The following is a 14809-nucleotide window of genomic DNA, read 5'->3' as shown; positions in this document are numbered from 1 at the left end:
GTCTCCTCTTAACTCAGGCTACATTACGTAAAATATTTTATCCTAGCCTGCAACAGTTACTACTGCTTTTTTAAACACCTTTATTAAATTAATACTAAAGACACAGGCAAAAATACATTAATATAAAATAAAACAAAACATATTAACATGTTTAAAATTACATACATTACACATTACATATGCTTTTTTTATAACTATCCCCAGTACATTACAAAAACTGCTCAATTCCAGCCTTCCCTTAAAACGTAGTCCTCCTCCAGAATTTTATTCTGCATGTATTGTCCCCACAATTTACATTTATTTCTATATAATTTGCTGGTTCCCTTTTATAAAGGTCTCACTTCCAGTTCTTTTCTCTCTCCTACAGTACTCAATACTTCAAATACAGTTGGTTTAGACATTCATTTCCATTTTCTAGTAACTGCTTCTTTGGCAGCCACCAGATTTAAACTTAACATCTTTTTATGTCTAGGCAATTCAGATCATGTGTCCCAGCTCAAAATAATCATTTGCTTACTTAAAACCATTTGCTCACCCAGTATTTCTGGCACAGTACAATGTAGAGAATTTTTTAAATCTGCCAACTCATAACACACAAAACATATGTTTCCAGTTAATTCTCTCTTCTCCATCACAACTACAACATTTGCCATCTACCTTAGGAAATTTTTTGGAGTGTGCTTGGGTTATAACTATGCAAACACTTCCAGTCAAAAATTCTAAACCTTCTAGATGTTGTTTCCTACTTGAAAGCTACATATACATGTCTTGCCATTGTTCCCTTGTGAATTGCTTATCTAATCTCTCTCCTCAATCTTTTCTAACCTTCTCTGATTGGTTCTTATGGTTATCAGTCAATATTTATATGCCCTACTAATTATCCCTTTTTTAATGGCAGCTTTTTTTCTAGATTCAACTAAAAATTCTACCAGAGCTGGTATTTCATTTAACATTCCCCTATCCATTTCTCTTTGCCTATATTCTAATGTCAACCCCTGGCAGGAAAGGCAGTCCAAATGTCATTTGTGTTGTCTATTTTCATTCTTCCTCAATGTATGGGTTTGGAGCCAACACTCAGATCTAACTCGGCCATTACTCCAACTCGTGGAGACCAACAACTCTTGAGCTCCTTTCCTACCCAAAATGAACCATGCCTAACTTCTCTCAGATCCTATTTACAGCTTGACACAGAGAGAGAAAGACTGGGACTATAAAAGAATTTTCATAACTGGAGTTCAACAGAAGGGACATATGGTGTTCTTGTTGTCCTTAAAGATCTTAACTCTCCCGGAGTAATTTGAGAGAAATGAAAGGGGATGAAGGGTAGGGAGTTGAGGAAGAATGAAAATGGACAACACAGACGTAATGTTATGGTAAGTACATAACTTCTTTATCTGATGTTGTCAGTGTATGGGACAGAGTCCCCAGCTACCTAAATTTCTGGGTGGACTCTAAGGAAGATATACCTAAGTACAGTTGAGCCAAAGGTCACTCTTCCCCTCGAAACCAGATGCAGTTTGTAATGAGTGATGAAGGTATTAGGATTTGACCAAGTAGCAGCTGCACAAATATCATCTATGGATGCTCTAGACTGTAATACAGTGGAAGTAGACATAGATCTAGTTGAATGAAATTACTTCTAATGGATTTGGCAGGGGGAGAGATTCATTTAAGTGTAGACAAATGAGATGCAATCTGTCAACCATCTGGCTATAGTTACCTTTGCGACTGTTTCTTTTGCATATCACAAGATGGACAAATAAAACAGCTGATCTGTCTTTCTGATTTGTTTTGTTATGTGCAGGAAGAAACACAATTGCATATGAACATCCAGTAAGTGCAGCACATATTCTCCTTTCTGACATGACCTTAGGTAGAAAGGAAGCACTGGTACATAAGGTAAACCTGTCCTTGTGGAAAATCAAATATGGGGGTTTAGAAGATAATGACTGAAGTTCTGAAAAATTTCTAGCAACTAAAATGATAGTCTTCCAGGTTAAGAATTTTAGATCACATTTAGCTGCAGGTTCAAAGGGAGACTGTGTTAAGGTTTGCAGTACCAAATTTAAATCCCATGGTGGTATAGAATCCTTGTAAGGAGGTCTAGGTAAAAGAGTACCTTTCAAAAATGATTTGCATAGTTTAGAGGCAGCCAGGGATGAATTCTGAAACCCCACATGGAAATTCAAAATGGTTGCGAGTTGGACTTTGTTAGTTGATGAACTAGCATCTTCATTAAATAAACTCATTAAAAATTCAAGAACAGAATGCATCAGGGCTGAGAAAGGTTCTCTCTGATTCTACTCTGCCCAACAAATGAATCTTCTTAATTTACTTCTGTAGAGTTTTCTCATAGAGGGTTTATAGAAATATAACAGAATGGAATGGACAGGCAAAGAGAGCATATAGGTTGTCTGGCTATCAATGGAATTGGTGAAAATATGCAGTCAGTTTGAGGTTTGAGATATCTGGGTGAATCCAACGCCAAAGCACTGCTCTCATTTCCAGAACACTGATAAGTTGTCGTCCTCAGAAGACCAAGTGCCTTGGACTGTTTTTCCCAGAAAATGCCCCCACCCAATCTGGGAAGCATCTGTGGTCACTGTGGCCTTGGGCGGAGTAAGAATGAAACGATGGCCTAGCAACAGTTGTTGTGACTGCACCCACCAGGAAATATAACTTTTGCATATCTGAGTTATTCTTATCTTTGTCAACATGGGTTGAGAGAGAACTGAACTTTGTGTTTGTAGCACCCATTGCAAAATACAGAAATCTCATGTGATTACTATGACTGTTTCCTCTGACATTGATCCCAGGGCTTACAAAATCAACCAGGCTGAAATTTTGGTACTGCAAATTATTTTCTTGACCTGACCTTATTGCTTGCAATTTCAAAAGGGGAAGAGATGGTACTATAGATACTGTGTTGAATGTTGCTCATATGAATCCCAATGTCTCTGTCGGTTGTAATTGTGACTTGTTAAGATTGACGGTTATTCCAAGATTTGAACAAGTCTGCACCACTTGGTCTTGGGCTTGTACCAGTTGACACATGGCTGGAGCGGTAATGAGCCTGTCATCCAAATATGAAAACACGCAGAATCCCTGCAGTCTCAAGTGAGCTGCCACTACTGCCATAAACTTGGTGAACACCCTGAGGGCTGTGGTGAGGCCAAAGGGCAGTGCTTTGAACTGGTAATGACTAGCTCCCAGCCGGAAGGGTAAGTACCTTCTGGATTGTTTACTCATTTTAATGTGATAGTATGCATCCTGAAGGTCTATCAAGCACATCCAGTCATCCTTGTTCAGAAACGGCAGAATGGGCTGAACCATGACCATCCAGAACTTGGTGTGTTGAACTGATTTGTTCAACACACTGAGATCTGAAGTCGGTCTGCAGTCCCCTGTTTTCTTTGGCACTAAAAAGAATCTTGAGTAAGTTCTAGATTCTATTTGGTCTGGAGGGACCTCTTGGATGACTCTTTTTTCTAGCAGCTTTTGAATTTCCAGTGCTGCTGCTTCCCTCTGATCGGATAAAACATCGGGGATTTTCTTGGGTAATGGGGTGGTAGAGAAAAGGGAATAATATAACCTCTGGAAATTATTCTCTGCACCCAAGTGTCATTTATGTTTAGCCAGGCTTCTTGGTGCAGAGATAAGTGACCCCTGACTGCCTCCAGAGGAAGGCAATTGGGCCTCTATTCAGGGGTGCTGATAGAGTCTATCAGAAAATGTATCTCTAGACCCTCAGTTTTGCGGGCCTCCTCTGCCATGGAGGTGTCTTTTACCATTTTTGCCCCCCCTCTGCCTCTACGGGAAAGGACCCTTAGTCTTCCTGAACCGCATATTTCAACCTCACCATTGAATCTTGGAAAAGGTCCACTGAGGGGTTGAAAAATGTACACCCACAGCAGATAGGGTTTTTCCATCCTTCTCGCACCTGAATAGTGTCTCTTTCACCGTTGGGCCAAACAACGAAGAACTGTCAAAGGAAGCATTGACAAAAGATGACTTAAAGGGCTCTGCAAAATCACACAGTTGCATCTAGGCATGCCTCCTTATGGAAATGCCTGAACCCGCAGCCCTTGAGGTGCTTTCTGCAGTGTGCAAAATGAGCTTTGTGGACAAATTTACAATATATTGAAGGGTAGCCAACTGAGAGGCCATAGAAGTTTGAGCCTCTGCAGCAGTGGTCCTTGAAAGGGAGTTTGAAAGTTCTTTAAGTCCCTTTGCAATATCATGAAATGTGCCAAATAGTTCAGCGATCAGATAGCAAAAGTTGCCGTGGCATATACTCGCTTCCCAAATCTGTCCAGAGCCCTATATTCTCTATTAGGGGGACAGACAGTGGAACTCTGTTCTATGAGCTCCTTCTTTGTAGCTGCTACCACGACCATGGCATCAGCTGGTACTCCCTTACTCCAATGTTATCTTCCTACCAGTGGAGCCAGAATCCTGTCTGGTATCTTGGGGTCTGGTTCAATCATATCAAGTTCCTTCCATGCCCACTTAGAAACCAAATCAATGAGTTCATCGGCAGGCAGAGTGATCCAGGAGGTAGACAAGCCAGTCCCAACAGCTTCCAGAAATACTGACTCTTCAGGAATTGGGTTTTGGTCAGACCAACCACCTTTCTGTTTTAGGATTTCAAGGATGTCTCCAAATGAGATGTCATTGGGTGGTGATTTGGGAGACCCTTTTCCCTCATCAATGTCAGTATCCTTGGTGACAGACTTTGGGGGGGGGGGAGTCCAAGTGCCTCCTCCTGCATGCCCTCTTCCTAGGGTCTTCTTCAGTGGGATGAGCATTGGAAGAGATGACAATATTCAGCTGGGTGGTCTGGAAGCTCTGTGCTGGATGTCCCAGTGGTGTAGAATGCTGAGGATCATGGTGCAAAGTCAGCTGAGATGTTGAGGGTGGATCCAAGGGGAAATGACCTGCTGAAGCACAGAAAACCCTCTTCACAACCTCAAAAGCCAACCGCTCATGAGAGAAGGAAGCCAACAAAGCTGAAAAAGTGAGTTTCCAGCCCAAAGGTTCCCTCTTCTCAGACAGCTGTCCCCTGATGCAGTAGCTGGAGCTGAGCTTTCCAGTGTTTAAATTCAGAGGAAGAGACGGCTCCAAAAACCTTGGAGTTGATCCTATCTCCTCAGATCTAACCTAGAAGCTTCGGCTCTGATAGTCATCCGGATCCAAAGATGTTAGAGCTGGTATGCTCACAGTAACTTTCAGATCTGAAGAGAAAACTCTCTTTGGAGCTGACACAGAAGAGCCCAAAATGCTCAGATCAAAAGAGACTAATCCCACAGCTTGGGTCACAGGAGGAGTAGGTACCTGTGGAGTAGTCAATGGATGATGTTCCTGACCCAAGTGGGTAGGAACCATGAAGTCTTCCTTCTGAAATTGCTCTGCAAACAATCTCCTCACCATCCATTCCACATCAGCCTCCGTGATACTTCTGGAAGAAAGAGAGGACACCACTGAAGGGGGCTTATAGTAACACTCAAGAAAAGGGGAGGGCACCCTGGATGGTATCAAACACACTGAGGGTGAATACACAGTTTGAGGCAAAGGCTTCAGATTTAGGGACTTTGGATCCACAGTACATCTTTTTGGATTGGAGAAAGGACTTGTCAGACATCTCATTGGATCCTAGGACGGCTTGATCGCAGGACATGTTGAATCCAATTTTTTTTTCTTTTTCCTTGGCAAGGGCGAAGTTGAAGCCACAGAATATGAAGACCTGGACCTTTTTGAAGGATCTTTGGATTTAGTATTTGGAGACTAAACTCCAGTGATGGCTTGAGAAAAAGTAGTTGGCAATAAATCTTTCAATAATAATTAATTTCTTTCAGTCTTATCTTAATACGAATGCTCGATAGCAGTAGTCAACCATGTCTGGTCGCAAAAGTAGCAAACAAGATCTGAGGGAAGTTAGGCATAGTTCATTGTGGGTAGGAAAGGAGCTCAAGAGTTTGTTGGTCTCCACAAGCTGGAGTAATGGCCGAGTTGGATCCGAACCCATACGTTGAGGAATGAATGAAAATTGACATTAGATCTTTATTTTTCTGAACTGCTTGCCCTTATGCCTTTAACGTTTACACTTCCTCCACCAAAACAATGATCAGAACTCTCAAGATTAACTGCATGGGCATGCAGACATCTTGTGTCCATGAAAACACAAAAACAGAATGTACAGACTTCTTAAATCCTAACTTAATATTTGCTAAAGAAAAAAAGAAAATACGCTCAAATTATTGCATCTACAAGAAACTTAGTAGTTCTCGTGGCATTCATCATTCTTTTTATCAACTCTACTTGCTTAGAGAAAACACTTGCTTTTGGAAAAAGCCAAGGGCATTAGTCCAGACAGTAATCTATGCAAAAATAAGAGAAAACATCTAATCTGTACATATAATCAGTACACTTTTACACCCCATCCTCCCACCCCAACAGACAAAGATTACAGCATATTATCTTAAACCTGCTTTGGTCCATTCTCTCTTCTCCTTTTAGACTGTAATGTCTATAGTTCTTAAAACTAAAAAAATGACTTGTTTATTTTAATACCTTTATCATCTGCGGTGGTACAGCGGTAGCATTGTAACCTCACAGCAAGAGGTTCTCCCGTTCGATTCTCGGCTTGGCTTGGGAGTGCCTTCTGTGTGGAGACTGCATGTCCTCCCCGTGGTTGGGTAGAGTTCGAAAGACATGTGTGCGTAAATGGGCATGCCTTCGTTGAAGGTTGGGCATTGAGCTGGCACCTCGGCATTTAGTAAAAATCTACTGCCAATCATTAGCGGACCGGAGTTCTGCTGTGGCGACCCCTTACCAGGAAAAAGCCGAAAGACAAACAACAACATTTTAATACCTTTATCACATACAATAATCACTGAACAGGCTCACCCTCATCCACATATGTAAGATACCTATGGCTATATACTATGCAAATCTGCTTGATTACATAACATGCAGTTTACATCAGGAAATGTTTTATACAAACACTATTAAGAACAACATTTTTTTACTTAGTTACTTTTTTTCATTTTAGTGCTCTTCTATACATTACTGACAGAGTGTGATGTATGCATTACAGTCTACCCACAAATTTAGCAAACTCAGCAAAAGTCCAAACTTTCTCAGCTACTTTTCCTTGCAAATCCATATTTCACAAATGGAACTGATGCTTTATAATCTCACATTTACTCACTAATGTTAGTGTTGCTGGTCTTCCTGTTCATCTCCATCCCCCAACACCAGACTCTGGCTCAATTCCAAGGTACTCCTGATTCTTCTAGTCAACTCCTTGCTTTATTCTCTTTCAGCAATTTCTGACAAAGTCTCTGTATGAGCTTTACTGTCAGAATAATGAGAAGCAAAGTTCCCCTTCTGTTTGATGGCTCACTTTTTGGTGGATAAACTTTTGCATTTCCTCCTCAACCTATTCTGTATCAAAAAATGCCTTTAATCCTCAAGGAAATGTTTTATGCAGACTGCTACATACAGCATCTTGAATTTCACATATGCCTCACGACATTCCTTGATTGCTGGAATAAATCTGCTTCTCTTCTTCCTAGTATACAGTGAATAATCATTTTATACAAATACTCCATTGTCTCCAATTTTTTAATACGTTGTCCTTCTGTCACAGTTTTGTCAGGATCAGCTATTTCTGTTGGTAAGATTGCATCTTTACTAATACAAGCCTTGACTGCTTTCTTAAGGACAGGTTTGGAGCATACACTCAATGTGTCTTTTTGGTTAACAAATCCTGCTCTGGAATACCAGTCCAGTTGCTTATTTGTGCTTTCAAATAATTAATACAGTCTGTTCCTTCCAGTTTCACTAGTACAGCAGAAAATCTGTTTTTGTCTGTGTGCTCTGTCCTCTAACTCTACCATTTTTGAAACAGCTCTTCTTAAGAAGTCTCATACTCAGTCAGCCTTTGCTTCCTTTCAGCCTTAGATTTTTGTAGTTTTACTAGCTCATCTGAATAGCTAGTTAAAGCTTCTTTTATTTTCCAGCTCTTTGTTATTTGAATTATATACTACTTGAATGTTTCATTTATTTTATTCTGTTTTTACAACATTTGATTTATTTCTTCCTCTAAAATTGCTGGAAACCATCTCTTCTACAAAAGCTGGAGCTTGAACTGCTTTATGTTGAACAGCTGCAGGATTCTTCCCAGTCAGTGTTTTCTCTTCACCTCTTTCAGCTCTTTTTCTTTCAGGTTCTCTAAATTTCTTCTTTACTGCCATCCAGGAAGTGTACTTATCAGCCAGTACTGAAATTTACTTAAGCTGGCAGAATTCTAGCTCTTATTTCAGTTTTTTTTTCATATGGGGATGGCTGAAATTAAGCTGTTGATCAGTGTGCAGCCATGTTGGAAGCCCAAGTTACTACTGCTTTTATAGTAACTTATGTAAAGTTATGTGAACTATTATGTTATGAGCACATCGTTATAGCAATGTGTCTTGCAAAAGCAGAGGTTATGTACATATGTCTCAAATGTCCCTGAGTTTGCTTCATATTTTTACCTTGTCCCTTGTAAAATATTTAATTTGCTGGTAAATTACTGAGGATTGGATTCAGACAATAATGGCAGGCATTACAATTTCATATTTCTAATTCTTGAAAAAAATGCATGCTGATGCAAAAACCTGTTGTTCTATTAACTTTTTTATGTGACTTAGACTTGTACTTAAAAGCTATTGCTGAGATGGGGCCTTTGTCCCACCATTGTTTTTGGCTTTGTCCAGAATTCTTGACCAAAGTTGCTGAGAGGTATGCTTATGTACTCGGTAAGAAACTTCATGAGCCAGGTACTGTAGTAATCTTGTTATCCTGCCCACCCTTTAGAAGTTAACTGTTGCTGGAACTGGAGTTTTTCTCCTTAGTTCTTTAATGGAAATGGGTCTATGCCAACTGGACTTGCTTGGCCAGAAAAATGTATAAAGAAAGAAATAAATGAAGAATTAGGCTTTTCAAGTAGGCATCATTAAACATGGTAAAAGCGTAAAATGCAAGTAATGAAGTACAAAAGTATCAGGGTGACGCAAGAAAAGAACTGAGTGACTTAGAGATATGGAACAGTTTACCATCAGACAATCTGGACATGCAAAACAGAAAATAAATCTACAATATTGGGTAAGGGTTACATACAACCCAGTCACAGAAATTGTGACACACTACATGCATCAATTTCTACTGATGAAGGCATTTCAAAGAGATCCCTATGTGGTAAGATGGATAGCAAAATTTCCGAGGGACAGAAGCCATTACAGTGTGGGTAGTAGGTGCCTCATTAAAGAGTATGACGGTAACCAGTGGTGGTCTTGCCACTTTCTTTTCCAACCTCCAGAACAGCTAACTATGTATGTCAATGACTGCAAACTCAGATTCATTGTCAAGTCATCCTTTAACAGCTGACCTCTGTAACAAAGTCTTACACTTTAAGAACAGGTTTCAGTTAAATGCTAAAAAGTGTAATAGTTGCATTTGGTAAACCATCCTTCAATCCCAGCATACAACACAGAAAATACACCACTGCAAAATAAAAATTTTGTTAAAGACCAGGGTACCTGGATTGATAATTCCCTCTCCTTTGACGATCATATAACAACAGTAGTCAGGAAGTCCATCTACTTAGATCTTTCAGATCTGAAAAAGTCATTGCCCCATTATATTCAGCACTGAGTATGCCATTTACTAAATAAATGCTCTCTTTGGGATGTACTTGACTAGACATATCAATCAAAGGAAAAGACCCCAGAGGTTCCTAACTAAAACCATCACTGCTGCAGAATGAATTATACAGTATTTTATCCAACCTAATGGTATACAAATGTCCTGCATTTCAAGGTAAGATGCCTCACTGTGGGCTTTCCAGTGCATACCATTACACAGACTGTTAAACTGAATTAATTTTTAAAATGAGAATCCTAAAAAGGTCTATAGAACAAGTGAATGTCAGCTAAGGAAGTAGTCAACAATTTTGTATGGTCTTAAACAATGAAAAAGATGCATTATCATATCCTTCAGCAAGGGTGATGTTCCTGCAAACTACCACATCAATAGCAATACTCTAACCACAAAGTCAGTGGTGAGAGATGTGGGCACACAGATTGACAGCTACCTTAATTTCGATCACCATGTCTCCACAGTGGTATGAAAGGCATTTTATACTGCTCATCTCATAAGTAAGGGCAGTGCCTCCAGAAAAAAAGAGAGGTTATAACCCCCCTGTACATTTCCCTCATCAGGCCAATAATAGAGTACAGCAATCCCTTTGGTATGGTCCTTTCCAAACACCTGCAACAACTGAAGAGACCACAAAGGTTCCTTACAAAGAAAATTCAGGGTCTTCAAGATATGTCTTATGCAGCCAGAATGAAAAATGTTCACTTTACTCTTATTGTACAGACTACTCAGATACAACCTGTGCCTTGCATATAAAGCAATCTCTGACCCAGCTTTAATGGAAATGCTGCACATTTCGCAAGCTAAATGGCACACAGGTCTCTCGTTCAAAGGACCTTAACCTTGTATGTGACATCAACAGAACTTGCTGGAGAGACAGATTAGTCTCACAGAGGTTACCCCACTTTTGGAACAAGCTTCCTATTCATGTTAAACAAAGCCCCTCATTGGCCCTATTTAAGCATAATTTGGATGACTGGACAGATAACAGGAAAATCATCCCAGGGGTTCTACCTGTGTCCCTCCTGGACAAGGATTATAGGTGCTAATTTTAGTGTCTGCTTGAACCAGTCACCCTTGGGAACATGGGTTGAACCTGGCTAGGCTTGTAAGGGCCCAGGGGCTATTAGCCTAGTAACCCTCATGATCCTATGACTGTAACAGCAGCCTGACAATTCTGGAGGACATGCTATCAGCTCTACATTCAAGGTCTGTGCGGCAAGGTTAAATCATATCTTAAAAGAATGAAATGTCTCTGAAGCTGGATACATTGGAGATGCAATTTTATGACAATGACCTGTTTCTTTTCAATTTTAGAACTAAATGGGATAAAAATCAGGTATGTTCAATAGTCTGCCCAGGATCACATTTTAATCCTGTAACCCCCTAGAAAACTCTCCAGAATTACATCTCCTACAGAACTAACAGATACAATGCTTTTTTTCTGTTACATTAGATAAACATATAGCTTTCATTTCTACATGTGACATAAATACTTATTTGAAACATGCTGGTGGCACAAAGCAGCATGCTATCTTAGAAGTATAAACTAAAAGCACCTTTCATTTGACAAGTAGAAAACATATCAAAGCACTGTAACCAGTCACAAATTAGAGATATTATACATCAATTAGCTGTGCCCTACTGGAAAGGCTTTAGACTGCAAATACAAGAGAATGAATAATTTTAATTATTGCCCCTGTTGTTTTTCTCACCTGAAGTCGTGTGTTCATCTCTAAGAAGTAGAAATTCCTTCTTGAGTCCACTAGGAATTCCACTGTTCCTGCAGAGCAATACTGTACTGCTTGTGCAAGTGCAACTGCTTGTTCTCCCATTGCTCTTCTGGTTTCAGTATCAAGAAAAGTGCTGCAACCACAAGGGAAATGCTTGATAAAAAAGATTTCCAATTAAGTGCTTTACTGATTTACAATGTGTTCTTGTACCTCAATGTACCTTTTTAAACTGCAAAGTTAAAGCAAACAAGCAATATCAGCAAAGAGTAAAATATATTCAAGAATTAACCAAATTAACAAGCTACACTCCTGACAATGCTAAAAATAAGAGTGTCATTAATGACCAAATAAATTGTTCTCTCTTCTAAACCACTCAGTCTGTAGAATCACTCTCTTATACATGTAAAAATATTCTACATATATATATATATATATATATAGAGAGAGAGAGCGAGAGCGAGAGCAGTCTTTTCACTCAGTGCAAAAAATCATGTTCTAAAGATAGACCAACTGATTAAAAACAACAGAACAGAAGCGATAGTGATTTTCAGATATTAAGAACTGCCTTCAATAACACTCATAGGTTCATAGGTAGGTACTAGGCTATCAGCCCCAAGGGCCTAAGTAAGCCTAGCCAAAAAAGTTCCCAGGCTTATGCCACCCAAGAAAGTTAATTTCCTGTGCCCCTGTCAAGCAGAGCCACAGAAGTGATCCCCAGGGTATATTTCCTATTTCTCATCCATTCATCAAGATTTTTCTTGAAGAGTGCTAATGAGGAACTTTGCTTGACATAGGTGGGTAGCTTGTTCCAGAGTATAGGAAGTCTCTGGGGCAGGAATCTATCCCTCCAGCATGTCCTGTTTATTGTGGTGACAAGGTTTTGGTCCCTAGATCGTGTAGCTCGGTGGGATTGGGATTTCTTTAGGTGTAGCATGTCCAACAGCTTTGGGTTTAACACAGCTTTATATGTTAGGCAGAGATCTCCTCGGAGTAGGCGATATGCTATGGAGTAAAGCTGGAGTTTTTTGAGATGGTCAGTGCATCTGTTTGAGGCCAGTAATCCTCTTTGTGAGGTACTTCTGTGGCCTCTCTAGCTGCTGCAGATGCCTTGTGAGGTACATTCCAAAAGGGGCGTTGTACTCTATAATGGGTCTAATGAGTGCCGAGTAGAGGGGAACAATGACCTCTTTTTTCCTGGATGAGAACCCTTTTGTGATGAGGTGTGCCACATAGAATGATTTCCTGACTACTGTGGCAATGTGATTATCAAAGGAGAGACTACTGTCCACCTGGGTCCCAAGGTCTCATCACACATTCGGCATTAAGTAGACTGCCATTTATGTGGCAGTTCATGGGTACAGAGTTTTTACCAAAGGGGATGACAATGCACTTTTTGGCATTGGGCTTGAGGCCATGCCTCTGACACCAAGCATCTGTCTCAGTGAGACCCTTCTGTAGGATGTTCACATCATTCGTGGACTCGACTATGGCCCCTAGTTTGCAGTCTTCTGTGAACTTCAATAGCCAGAGGCCTTCTGTGTTAGCCTGGTACTTCAGAGAATTAGATACCAAACAGGAGAGGTCCCAGGACTGAACCCTGTGGTACTCCACTTGTCACCGGTTTGAAGTCATATTTGGAGTCTGCAACATTTACAGTGTGGGTTCTGTCAGTGAGCCAGTTGGCAACCCATCTTGTGACATAAGGATTTATACCTAGTTTAGTGAGTTTAGCTATAATTCCAGAATGGGGGATGGTGTTGAAAGCCTTGGTGAGGTCAAGATAGGCTATGTGAACCACCTTACCCTCAAAGAAGTCAATCAGGTTCAGAAGGTATCATCTGCCTTTCACAAACCTGAATTGGGTGGGGTCCAGAGTTTGGAGGTTACCAATGTCTTTGTTTATGAGTTCCATGATGATTATGTTCCATGGCCTTGCAGACCAGGCTCATCAGTCTAATAGAGCGCAAGTTCCCAGGATCAGTAGTGGCTCCCCCTTTGTGGAGTGGGATAACTGTTGCTGTGCGCCATTCAGTGGGCACAAAGCCAGACATGAGACTATGATTAAACATGGTGCTTAGGTGGGGAGCCAGTTTGTTCAGAAGTTCGTGTAAAACGCAGCCTGGGATGTTGTCCTGTCCCATGGATGCTGTGTTTTTGGTTTTAGAGAGTGCAGCTTTTACATGAATAGATGTGATTACAGGGACTCTGCATTTTTCCTGTATAGATATGGGCCCTTTAGGGGGTGAGAGCGGGGTAAAGTTAGCGCCGAACCTATCTGCCAGGATGTTGGCAATATCAGTTGGTTCTGTAATTTTCGTGCCGTTGTGCTGTAACTCAGAGCAGATCTGGGTGTTGCCATTGAGATTCTTGACATAGCTATAGAATGCTTTGTGGTTGCCCTTAGAATCAATACTGATTTTGTTTTCGTAGCTAGCTTTGGAGGATCTTATAAGGGATCTCAGCTTCTTACCGAGACTGACCAGAGCAATAACTGCAGTATCTACAACACTGGGGAAAACATTAAGTTTCAGAAATACTATTAATACGCTTGACTAAAGCATGTTATGCCAAATATTTGTTTGCAATTTGCTAGAACCTTTCAAATTAGGTAGAAAGCAATTCTATAGTGCAGTCAATATAACAAAGTTAGCAACACCAGACATAAAAATCAACATGATACAGTTTCACTTCAATCACTAAACTGGCTAGAACTTCCTCATCATCTTGCATATATTCAACTAACTACTGCCCATAAACTAATATTTAACCCATCCAGCTGCCCTGACCTTTCTAATCTATTTACACTATATCACCCAAATAGGCATCTCTGCTCTGAAAATCAAATGCTCCTGCAGGAAGAGAAAACCAACCTCTCCGCTGGACAAATGCTCCACTCCTTCTCCACTGCTAAACTATGGAACTCTCTCCCACCCTCACTTAGATCCACTAGCAATACAGCTATCTTTAAAAAAGCATTGAAACAACATATCTCCTCCCACTGGCAATGCTCATGTGCTAACTTCTCTCAACCCATAAACTGACTTTGTATCTCCACTCCTTCCAAACCTGACTTTGCCTCTTACCTTCTTCTACTCCCACCTTTCCTTCTTCCATCCTTCACCATTACTCCTTGATAGATAATCCACTTCTGGACCCTTGTGTATATGTATTGGCAATTGATTTTTTTTTACACACAGCTGCATTACCTCTTTCTGTATCAATAATTTCTGTTGTATTGTCAGTAGTTAGATTTATTCACAGATGCACTGTTTTTCTTTCTTTTTCAAAAACTCAGTACACTGTTTAAATTCTTATAATTGCTATTTGAGTTTTTTTATCAAATTGGATGTATTTGTATATATCACTGTGGAGCTTTT

General features: G+C 40.2%; 1 protein-coding gene across 2 annotated transcripts in view; it reads right to left on the bottom strand.

Moving 5' to 3' along the window:
• Positions 1-14809, bottom strand: part of PCCA (propionyl-CoA carboxylase subunit alpha) — a 4227722-nt gene that overhangs the window by 2124703 nt on the left and 2088210 nt on the right. For both annotated transcript variants that reach the window (XM_044071233.1, XM_044071234.1), the window contains one exon: positions 11415-11565. In XM_044071233.1, coding sequence (XP_043927168.1) covers positions 11415-11565 — 151 coding nt within the window. The remainder of the gene's footprint in view (positions 1-11414; positions 11566-14809) is intronic.

The sequence above is a fragment of the Protopterus annectens genome, chromosome 5.part0 (genome assembly GCF_019279795.1).
Source record: "Protopterus annectens isolate FY-2018-M chromosome 5.part0, PAN1.0, whole genome shotgun sequence".
NCBI classification, from domain to species: Eukaryota; Metazoa; Chordata; order Ceratodontiformes; family Protopteridae; genus Protopterus; species Protopterus annectens.
The sequence above is the reverse complement of the archived record's forward strand: the minus strand, read 5'-3'. Positions and strand labels throughout refer to the sequence as shown.